The following is an 11,930-nucleotide window of genomic DNA, read 5'->3' on the forward strand; positions in this document are numbered from 1 at the left end:
ACAGGGCGACTCTAACAAGAAGAATATATAAAATACTGTGACACAAAGACCGACAACTACAAACATTTATCCACAAATATCAGCAAAACAGAGACCCGATATGAACAAGAGCAGATCAAAAATAATAAACACAAAGAAATGAGACAAAGAAATGAGACAAAGAAATGAGACAAAGAAATGAGACAAAGAAATGAGACAAAGAAATGAGACAAAGAAATGCAAAACCACCAACAGAAAGAGAAAAAGAGAAGAGATCAATATGACGACTCCACAGAGAAAAAAGATCAAATCAGAACATGGAAAACAACGACATTCCACAGATTACAGAATAAGAGATGAACATGAACCAGAAGAGGAGAAATACAAAAACATGAGTCAAAAATATTAAAGCGAAGCGACAAAAAACTACAAGAAATATAAAGAACTGATGATAAATAATGAAACCTGACAGGAACATGTACCATGAGCAGTTTAATGTTTTCTATTGAATCTTTTCCTCATTTCAGGAATTTATTTTCTTCTTCTGACACATTTCAGCTTTTACTTTATTTTTCTGCAGATTTCAACTCAGGTTGTTTCATGTTGCTCCTCCTCCTCCTTCTCCTGCTCCTCATCTTCCTCCTCCTTCTCCTCCTCCTCCTCCTGCTCCTCATCTTCCTCCTCCTTCTCCTCCTCCTCCTCATCTTCCTCCTCCTTCTCCTGCTCCTCATCTTCCTCCTCCTTCTCCTCCTCCTCCTGCTCCTCATCTTCCTCCTCCTTCTCCTCCTCATCTTCCTCCTCCTTCTCCTGCTCCTCATCTTCCTCCTCCTTCTCCTTCTCATCTTCCTCCTCCTTCTCCTCCTCATCTTCCTCCTCCTCCTCCTGATCTTCCTCCTCCTTCTCCTCCTCCTCCTGCTCCTCATCTTCCTCCTCCTTCTCCTCCTCCTCCTGCTCCTCATCTTCCTCCTCCTTCTCCTCATCTTCCTCCTCCTTCTCCTCCTCCTCCTGCTCCTCATCTTCCTCCTCCTTCTCCTCCTCATCTTCCTCCTCCTTCTCCTGCTCCTCATCTTCCTCCTCCTTCTCCTTCTCATCTTCCTCCTCCTTCTCCTCCTCATCTTCCTCCTCCTCCTCCTTCTCCTCCTCCTCCTTCTCCTGCTCCTCATCTTCCTCCTCCTTCTCCTCCTCCTCCTTCTCCTCCTGCTCCTCATCTTCCTCCTGCTTCTCCTCCTCGTCATTTTCCTCCTGCTTCTCCTCCTCGTCATCTTCCTCCTGCTTCTCCTCCTCGTCATCTTCCTCCTGCTTCTCCTCATCTTCCTCCTCCTCATCCTCCTTCTTCTCCCCCTCCTGCTCCTCATCTTCCTCCTTCTCCTCCCCCTCCTGCTCCTCATCTTCCTCCTCCTTCTCCTCCCCCTCCTGCTCCTCATCTTCCTCCTCCTCATCCTCCTTCTCCTCCCCCTCCTGCTCCTCATCTTCCTCCTCCTCATCCTCCTTCTCCTCCCCCTCCTGCTCCTCATCTTCCTCCTCCTCATCCTCCTTCTCCTCCCCCTCCTGCTCCTCATCTTCCTCCTTCTCCTCCCCCTCCTGCTCCTCATCTTCCTCCTCCTTCTCCTCATCTTCCTGCTCCTCATCTTCCTCCTCCTCCTCCTCCTCCGTGTTTGAACCTTTCAGTTCAGTGACAGTTGAACATTTTCCCTCCAAGTTTCTCTTGCTGCCGTTACACAATCAGTAATATTATGGGATGTACAGTCGTGGGCTGAGTGTGTGTTCAGTTCAGATCTGTTTTTAAAACAGCATGAGTCACGGCTCCCTGCTGGGGAGCAACACACACACACACACACACACACACACACACACACACACACACACACACACACACACACACTATTTCCGTAGAAACAAAACAAATTTTTTATTTCCATTTTCAATGGAAAGGTAAACAGGTTTGTAAAAAGTAATTAAAAAATAGCAACAATCAAGGAGTAAAGTGTTAAATTTTTTAATTAAAGAGCAAATCAATCAAACTAAAGGAACATCAGAGCTGTAAAAACTCACATTAGAAATGATTAACAGAAGATTAAATTAAATAAAACAACAAAACAGAGCAATTTCACATTAAACGAACAAATGGAGACTTATTAGTAAAGTTCTTTATCCCACAAAAAATACAGAAATTGTTTCAAGAACATTCCAGAAAAATCAACTGATTTATTTCAACATAAGATGAAAAAACTCAGATGCGTCTTGAAGACAAACATTAGAGATCTTATTCTTTTGTAACTCATCCTCCAAACAGCTAAAACTCTTTGTTTTGTATGGAGTGTAAAATATAAAAGTTATTACACAATCAGTGCAGTAATTTGACTTTAAATGAGTTTCTACAAATACTTTTGGTCCCTTTGTGTGTTTTTGAAGAGATTTCACGTTTTATTCACTTAAAAAAGAAGAGATTGATCTGGAAATGATGAAAATGTGACATAAAGTAATGAAATGTGTTTATTGGTAATAAATCCGACGTGGCTGTTTCAAACACAACGTTTCTTCTAAATCTAGTTTTTTTTTTTTTATCAAAAAGAATCAAATTTATTTCTAAACTATTCTCATGTTTTTTTTTTAATTAAATTTCAAAAAGTTTTATTCCTTAGTTTATTTGTTAATCTAATGTTTAAAGTTTCAAAACTTTTGAAAAAAAATCAAAGATGTTTCACAGTTTATAAGCACAACTTATAAAGATTATAATTTCGCCCCTTAAATCTGAACATTTATTCTTATTATTATAAACTCCTCCAGAATTGAATATTTTCTCTGATACTTAGTTTACAATTAGGATTAAAGATTACTTTAACTGAAATTAGTATATTTGTTCTCAGAATCTTTTCTAATTTTTTAACATAATTTCTCTTTTATTTTTATCAAATTCAGGATTTTTATAAATATCATTAATCAGGAAGTTAAAAAAAACTGATTTAATTAAGTATTCATTGTGAAATATTTTCATGTTTAAGTTTAATATTCACATTTAGTTTTTACTTTCTTCCATTTGAATTAAAAGAAACTATCGTGATTTTGTAATATTATTCATTGAAAAGAATTTAAATCAGGTTTTTTTCTGTGGAATTAGAATTTTGTTTTTCGAAGTTACGGTGATTATTTTTCCACTCAGACTTGCTGATCCCACAAATGCACAAGACTTGCTGACACGGCTCCATTCCCACAGCGAAGGTGCACACTTCAGATCAATTGTGAAGAAGAAGTGAGTTTGTGAGGCGTGAAGAGGAAACCTGCAGGAAGCAGCAGACGGTGGAGCCTGTCTCAGACCCTCCTCCTCCTCCTCCTCCTCCTCCTCCTCCTCCTCTCACTCTGTCTTGGTGGTCTTGTGCCTCCAGGGGTAAACCAGCTCCCCCACAAACAGTTTCTTGACCAGGGCGGCCCACGAGTCTTGGGGGTAGCAGCTGTAGGTGGGGGTTCGGTACGTCTGCAGCACTGAGCTGAACTTCAGGGGGTTGATCTGAAACACCAGAAAAACACACTGTCAAAATAAAAGTACCAAGTTGGATTGTTATTACGGTGACTGTCAAAATAAAAAGACCAAGTCCAGTGGCCTGTACTACGAAGCTGGATTTTCTCTTATCCAGATAACTTCAGGATTAACTCTGGTTTTCTCTTATCCAGGTAACTTCAGGATTAACTCTAGTTTTCTCTTATCCAGGTAACTTCAGGATTAACTCTAGTTTTCTCTTATCCAGGTAACTTCAGGATTAACTCTGGTTTTCTCTTATCCAGGTAACTTCAGGATTAACTCTGGTTTTCTCTTATCCAGGTAACTTCAGGATTAACTCTGGTTTTCTCTTATCCAGGTAACTTCAGGATTAACTCAGGTTTTCTGTACTACGACTTTCACTCACTCCTCACCAGGATAAATCACCATGGTAACTGACGCTGAAAGTCTAACCTGCTCCGGAGCAGGTTATGTTCTGGATTAGAGGTCAGAGCTCCGCCTCCTGACCAATCAGATCTCTTGGAAAATGCCCCGCCCATTCTTAAATGATGGTGATTGGTGGGCAGGTTCAGCTCTGAGCTGCAGCAGAGAGGAGAGGAGAAATTAATCTTAATCTTAATTAAAACAATCTTTTAGACATGATAGAATAAATCCTGGTCTCTGAGGCTCTGAAGGAGGTTCTGGTTCTTGACTTGTTCCACATTTGTTTGTCTTTATGAGGTTCATGATCACACCAGACAGAACTGCAGAACCATGAATTTATGGAAGCAGAACTCCTCCTGTCGTCATGGTGATGAATAAATATTCCAACAGGAAACACAAGAGAACCTCCGCCTCAGAACCAGTGATGGAGAACCTAAAGTAAAAGAAGAGCAGTGAGGAAGTTCTGCCTGGAACCGTTCTGCTGGAATAAAGTGGAACTGAGTGATCACAGTGCTGTTCCTTTATATCACTGATCAATTAATCTGCTCTAATCTCACCAAGTCAGGAAGGTTCTGGTTCTGGCTGCAGCAGCAGTGTTGCTTTGAGCTGCTGGATGGGTTGGAATTCTTCATAATCTCAGAGATTAACTGCTCCTTCAGTAATCTGGAAACTGCTCTGGAGGGTTTCTCTGTGTGTGATTGGTCAGAGGCTGCAAGCTCCGCCCCTTTCACGTGAACGCTCACACCTGGTCTGGGTAGAACCAGAGAGTTGAGAACCTGCTTGGTAGGAACGGTGATCAGGATCAGTCAACCAGGAACCTGATCAACAAATCCAGGATCCCTGATTGACTGATCCTGATCACCGTTCCTACCAAGCAGGAACAGGAAACAGAACCTGGGTATGTTGATCAGGTTTGTAGTACGGGCCTCAGGAGAATCTGGACTGGGAGTCATGAAGAAACTGTTCTGATTGGCTCTACTGAGCATGTGCAGAAGAACTAGTGACTACTGCCATGGTGAAATGTTGGAGCATCGTTTTAACGACACACGCACGCACGCACGCACGCACGCACACACACACACACACACACACACAGAAGTCGTACCTCCATCAGCAGGTGAAGGGCCACGCCCGGTTCATCACACAGAACCCTGAACTTCACTCCCTCTGTACACACATTAAAAAATAAATATATATATATATATATATACACATTAAGAGTACATAAACGTTAAATATCTACACAAACACATCAAAGTCAGTGATTTTAACAAACATGGTCGCTAGTTAGCATAACTGCCACTGAGTGCTAGTTAGCCTGTTAGCTTTCAGACCACCGTTTAGCATCTTGTTAGCAAGCTAATCAGGAGCCTGGGGGGTCGCGGAGGTCTGCTGGGTTACTATACGACCTGGTACTGGATGGTAGTATTCCTAGAGTGTTCAGTCACTTAGCATGTTTGCTAATAAATGCTAAGGTGTTAGCGTGGCACATATTTGTAAGGTCTCAGTGTGACAGGAGCAGAGACGCCTCTAGGGGGCGCTGGCGGGACGTACCTGCCAGTCTGTAGGGGCGACAGACGCGGAGGCCGATGGCGAACAGCGGGAAGGAGTTGAGGAGGTGGACAGTGAGGTGGAGGAGGCCCTGGAGGAAGACCACCACCAGCCTCACCTGGAAAACACACACACACTGTAAAAACACTGCATTTCTAAGAAGTGTCCCTCTAAACCTCGTCTGTGAGTCCAGGTGATCCACAGGGAAGCTGTCTGGGGCCACTGCTGCCCCCTAGAGGCAGACGATTTAACCCTTTGTGGAAGAAGGAAGCAGAGCGTCGTACCAGAGTGAAGACCAGGTAGTAGAGCGCTGTGGTGGGCAGCAGGAAGAGCAGCACGGTGAACAGCAGCGTCCCGATGAACAGCTGACACACACACACACACACACACACACACACACACACACACACACACACACACACACACACACACACACACACACACACACACACACACACACACACACACACACACACACACACACACACACACACACACACACACAGAAAGAGACATTGTATTTTTGTAAAGAGAAACTTTCTTTGTTCACAGGATTTAAGGTTTTTTGTGCCGAGGTGGTCTGAGGTGGTCCGTGTTGGTCTGTGGTGGTCTGAGGTGGTCTGAGGTGGTCCGTGTTGGTCTGTGGTGGTCCGTGGTTGGTCTGTGGTGGTCTGAGGTGGTCCGTGTTGGTCTGTGGTGGTCCGAGGTGGTCTGAGGTGGTCTGTGGTGGTCTGAGGTGGTCCATGGTGGTCCGTGGTGGTCTGAGGTGGTCCGTGTTGGTCTGAGGTGGTCCGTGGTGGTCCGTGGTGGTCTGAGGTGGTCCGTGTTGGTCTGTGGTGGTCTGAGGTGGTCTGTGGTGGTCCGTGGTGGTCTGATGGCTCCTACCTGGTCCAGGTCGTAGGAGCAGGAGTCGACTCGCTGCCTCAGAACGTTCCACTTCTTTCCTCTGAAGAGTCTCCAGAGAGACGAGAGGCCGTAGATCTTCAGGCAGTAAAGCCTGGAGGAGACAGAGAGCATGTCACCACCTCCTACCTCCTACCCTACCCTACCCCCCCCACACACACACACACACACACACACTTTCTAACCAAGATGATAATCTTTTATCACCCAGACTAATGGAAACTATTCTTAGAGCTGAATGCATTATTCAGTTGATTCTTTCTCTTCCTTCATGGTCGAGCTGTTTGAATTCAGAAAACCACATCGTAAAGACATTCTGGAAACCTGCCAGAATCACCCTGAACAACTGGAATGTTTGACTCAGAGAGCAGCTCAGAGGAACGTGTCCTGGTGACGTTGGTCCAGGATGCTGCCGTGTGCAGTTCAAAGACCCGGCCCAGCGTGGGAATTACCTGGCGCCGTACACGTAGAAGCAGTAGATGTGGAAGGTGAAGAGAGCCACCATGTCGGAGAGCAGCGAGAGGGCGAAGGTGAGGCCGAGGCAGGCCGACAGCCCGCCGTACCACAGGACGCCCCCGATGAAGGGAGCCATGAGGTGGACGTAACCTGCAGCAGAGAGCACGCACCTTCCTGACGCCACATCACAACATCGCCGCGCAGCATCAGGGCTCATTCAGAAAATACCATCACAGTGAAATCACAGTATTCCCATCAGATCAGATGTTACATATAACTTTGTTTCTAGTTGTGTAGTTTAATCGACATTCGCATCATTTCAGAAACATGAAGATAAAAGAAAACATCATTAAGAGTCTTATAATGTGAAAGGAGACATTTAAATATGAAATGCTGCCTCCTCCTCCCTACAGGCCATATATCCATCAATTACCTCAACTCAGCCACTTCATTTGCAGTATATATATGTATCATATATGTCATGTGTAAATATTTAGGAACTGTATTTTCATGTATATTATTTTTATTTATATATTTATTCTGGCTTTAGGTGAATATGTCACGTGACTATATGCAACTGTTCTTTTCTATTCTGTCCTGATTTTAATTTTTTTAAATAAATTACAAATTTATTATAAATGTTCACAGTTATCCTCTCTCTCTCTCTCTCTCTCTCTCTCTCTCTCTCTCTCTCTCTCTCTCTCTCAAATGGAAAAAAGAAAAAACTCACTGATCCACAGATGAATGTGGTAAAGAAAGAACCGACCCAGAACCTGGTCCAGAGCCCGGTTCATCTTCAGACCTGCTGGCGCTCCCATCAGCCACTGCAGCAGCTCCTCCAGCTCTTTGGCCACATGCTGAGGAAGAGGAGGAGGAGGATGAAGAGGAGGAGGGTATAAATGAGCCGAGTAGATCTGAGCCGGTTCCCGTCGCTGTGACTCACGTCAGCTGCCGGCACCAGAGCGCTGGAGAGCCAGGCGATGTGGTCGTCTCTGTAGAGCCACCACATGAGCAGCACGCCCAGAGACATGTCCAGCAGGAAGGACACCAGGATGTTGGCTTTCCTGAGCAACAGCAGAGAGAACATCTCAGTCCTCCGTCGTTCTGATGCTCCAACAATCAAAACCTCAAAAAACTCACATTTCTTTTGATGAGCATCAAATTTCCCAATCAAACCGGTCCGTACCTCATAAACTGCGGGTGGTCCGTGACCGCTTTGGCCGAGCACAGCGCCCTCAGGTGGTCGGTTCTGTAGCTCAGCTGGACGCAGGTGGACAGTTTACTGGACAGGAATCTCAGCGGGGGCAGACTGAAGATCCTACAGAGGAACATGAGACAGAAAGGTCAGAGGCTTCCAGCTGCTCTGCAGAACCAAGAACCAACACAGATTTCTTCTGTTCCTGATCTGACATAAAGACCAGAGCAGTAATGCTGAGGGACAGAACCTCAGCCGCTTCACTGAGAGCAGATTAGCATTAGCCTCAAAACGACAGCATGAGGGTGAGTTTGTGAAAATGTGTGGGAGAAGATTGAACCCACAATAATCCTGAGCAGGCAATCAGATTAAACTCTCCGATTGAGGGATCAGATTGTCAGATTATTGTATTGACATGAACACATGATCCCCGTCCAGCACTACCAGGAAGTACTGAAAATGATTTGTTCCCTGGATAAAGGATCTTGCTGGGTTTCTTCAGAGTGGTGTGTGCGCCCCCTGTGGTCGTACCGGGCGCTGCAGACGCTCGTCCACACCGCGAGCAGACAGCGGAGCAGCAGGCAGAGCGGCACCGAGGCCTGCTTGAGCAGCTCCACGATGATGCTGGCCTCTCGGCCTTCAGACTGCCAGTGAGTGGACCTCAGGGGACCTTCATCGTACCGGTCAAGGAAGAAGAGGGGTTGGCTGAGGGCCACCGTCTGGAACATCTGAGGGGGAGGAAGAGGAGGAGGAGGAAGGAGGAAGGTTTCCAATGTCAGGTCAACATATTTCAACATGAGAAGTTGAGGACAGGAAGTTTGTGGAAGGATGCAGAGTGTGTTTCTACCTGTCTGAGTTCAGACGGAGGATCAGTTTTCATGTCGGGCTCTTGGATCTGGACGGGATGAAGCTGTGACAGCATCACCTTCCTCTGCTCGTAGTGGACGAAGGTCACCTTTTCTTCATCATCATCCTCCTCCTCCTCGTCCTCTTTATTGCCACCATCATCACCATCCCCCTCTTCTTCCTTTTTCTTCCTCTTGGTAGCTTCCTGTTGAGCCAGCCTCCCGTCTGGAGAGAAATCCGTTTGTTAATCAAAGCAGAAGTCTGGTTCTGCAGGGTCTTCCTGTCGTTAGTTTTTCCTTTCCACCGTCTCTGATGAGGCTCATGTGGGTCTGTTGGTTTCTCTCTATTAAAAGCTCCTAGAAATGACTGTCCTTTTTTTATAAATACAGTTAAATTGAATTAAATCAAAGGCTATGAAGGAACTCTTCAGAGTGGATATTTTGTGCGCGCGCGTGTGTGTGTGTGTGTGTGTGTGTGTGTGTGTGTGTGTGTGTGTGTGTGTGTGTGTGTGTCTCACTCTGATCCTGGTGCAGGACCTCGCAGGTGAAGCCAGTCTTGCCCAGCTCCCGTCTGATCTGGAGCCAGGGCCGCTGGGGGAAGATGGTGCTGAGGTCCCTGAGGAAGCTCTCCATGCCCTCCTGACCCTCTGCAGGTAAACTCCAGGAGCCGAGCACCGACAGCTCCACCCTGCTCTGACTCTGCATCTGAGAGCACAGAAAGAAGGAGGGGAATAAAATAACCCTATGCCCTAAACAGCTCCACAGCTCGATGGTGACCCCTGGTGGACAAACTGATGGTGGCGCTGCACCTACCTGCTGCAGGTAGTGTTTGACCTGCCCGGGGATGAAGGGGTAGTGGATCACCGCCAGCACCACAGCCGAGTCGTGTCCGGAGATCCAGCGGCCCACCAGCAGCCCGCTGTCGGCCCGGTTACAGCACTGCGGGAAGAAGATCTTCAGCACCATGACGGCGGCCTCCTGCAGCTCTGAGGATCAACAGGACAGGTGAGAACAGGAGGGTCAAACATGCGGCCCACCTGGGGAGCCACATGGGCCGCCGGAAGAGAGAGTAGCTTGAATCAGAGAAGTTGCAGCTTTAGTGGCCTTTAGAAAGAGCAGCAAGATGAAATCATGAAACCATATAACATCATTGGTGGAAAACTGATCCTTCAGTCAGAGCTGGACTCTGACACACATTCTTCCAGCTAAACCTGAATATATACCCTTTTTTAAAAACTGCCTTGAAACTCTTTGAAATAGACTAAACTGCAGTCAGGCGCACCTATCCTAAAACTGAGTCAAGAATAAGACCAAAACTTCATGCGGCCAAGACTGAGTTAAGACCAAGACCTTGAGAATGTGATCTTGAGACCCAGAGTACAACAAACCTACATGAAGCTTCTGACTCCATCAGCAGCAGAAGCATCTCGATTACATGAATTTCAAACCTCAAATCATTCTAAAATGTCTCGATGTATTGATACCAACAGTCCACAATCATGTACAAAAGGAGAGAGAAAGGTTTTCACACTTAATAGTTACTTGATGGGTGGAAGTTTTAAGCTTTAAACGATACATTTAAGAAGGCAGTTTAAATCACAGCTTTTCCTTCACGACGTGTTGAATTTGTCCTCCTGACAGTTAAATAGATCTAATCAAGTCACAATAAAGACATTCCTACCTGCCGGATTAAAGAGAAGCTCCTGGTTGTGAATTAAACGCGATAAAAACACAGAGAAGATGTTTGCAGATCAGCGCAGCGGCGGACAAAACATTAAATTTGCGTGTTTTCGGACGGAGTCTGGAGCAGCCGGACGACCGACGGCCGGCCTCTTTTTGCCCTTCAAATATCGAGTGCCGGGCGGGTTGTTGTGGCAACAGAGCCAGAGGCAACAAGGACATCGATTTCACAGGCAGCACAGGAAATAGGGCAACATAATGTGGACAAAAGCTGAATAAACATTTTAACGAGATGTCAGTAAAATCCTGAATTATTCAATCGATTAGTCAAACTCGTGTTTAAAATCAAACTGAATAAAAACATTTTTTTTTGACAAAGACAACGTTAAATATGTTTCATCGTCATCCTGCAAACACAATATAGCCATAAAAACACACCAAATTACCTGAATTTAAAAAGAATTTAAGCTTTTAGAGTCCATCAGTGACACCGAGCGCTTCATATTGTTTATAGTCCGGCCGCTAAAACGGTCCGACCGGAAACACGCGTCACTATTCAGTTCTGTTTCTCACGAGGGCAAACTTTTACCCGGAAGAATCTTTGTGTTACGCATCATTGAACAATCGGAGAATCTCGATCGGATTCATTTGGTCATTAAAATTTTGAAAAAGGTTGTATATCGATAGTGTGTTGGTTTTAATGAACAAAAGTGTTAAATTACATTAATAATTTGTTGGTTTGTATGTTTATATGTTGAAAAAGTGTTCGTTTGTATGGACAAACAACAATAACAATATTATTAACTTTTTCTTGTTGTGACATGAATGCTCAGAACTGGGAAATGGGACTTTCCCAAGTGGTAATGAATGGTAATATCAACGGACTTTCCTATTGAAATACATTACAGTTATAATCACGCTGGGTTTTTTTCTTCAGAAAAACCAAAAATCTAATTCTGCATGTCTCTGACCTGCAGGAGCTGCATTCCATCCCAGAACACAGTGAGAGGATGACGTATGGAAACATTATCTCTTGATACTCTTGATAATCATATTATGTTTGAACATACAAGATATATTATTTATAGACTAGGCATCAACATGTGCACTGTTCCAACATATTATTACTTATTACAATAATAACAATGATGTGTTACTCACCAGTGAATGTTCAGTGTATGTGTGTGTGCCGCTGTGAATGAGGTGTTGGCCCAACTGAATAGAGATTTATCTTTTCCTGCGGTGACGCAGCAAGAAAAGAGCGGGAGACTTCAATCCTCCACACGACAACAACAAACACAAACAACTAAATTTACAAACCACAGTAAAGAACTTTGGGGTCGTTTTCAGTTGAACTATTTATGATTGCCTCTTTTTTGCATGTTAGTTATTTATAGATCAT

The 11,930-nt window shown here is 44.8% G+C and overlaps 1 protein-coding gene across 1 annotated transcript; it reads right to left on the reverse strand.

Moving 5' to 3' along the window:
* Positions 1 to 2,529: 2,529 nt before the first annotated feature.
* On the reverse strand, positions 2,530 to 11,041 carry pigq (phosphatidylinositol glycan anchor biosynthesis, class Q). The gene is made up of 14 exons (XM_080487412.1): positions 10,975 to 11,041; positions 9,662 to 9,834; positions 9,367 to 9,553; positions 8,851 to 9,074; positions 8,535 to 8,731; positions 7,995 to 8,126; positions 7,752 to 7,872; positions 7,539 to 7,665; positions 6,805 to 6,958; positions 6,335 to 6,446; positions 5,734 to 5,814; positions 5,453 to 5,567; positions 5,004 to 5,065; positions 2,530 to 3,484 (listed from the first exon to the last, which is right to left on the reverse strand). The coding sequence occupies exons 2-14, from the start codon at positions 9,812 to 9,814 to the stop codon at positions 3,332 to 3,334; spliced, it is 1,818 nt and encodes a 605-aa protein (XP_080343538.1). The 5' UTR covers positions 9,815 to 9,834; positions 10,975 to 11,041; the 3' UTR covers positions 2,530 to 3,331.
* Between the last annotated feature and the right edge of the window lie 889 nt (positions 11,042 to 11,930).

This window comes from Lipophrys pholis (genome assembly GCF_963383615.2).
Source record: "Lipophrys pholis genome assembly, chromosome: 19".
Lineage (NCBI taxonomy): Eukaryota > Metazoa > Chordata > Actinopteri > Blenniiformes > Blenniidae > Lipophrys > Lipophrys pholis.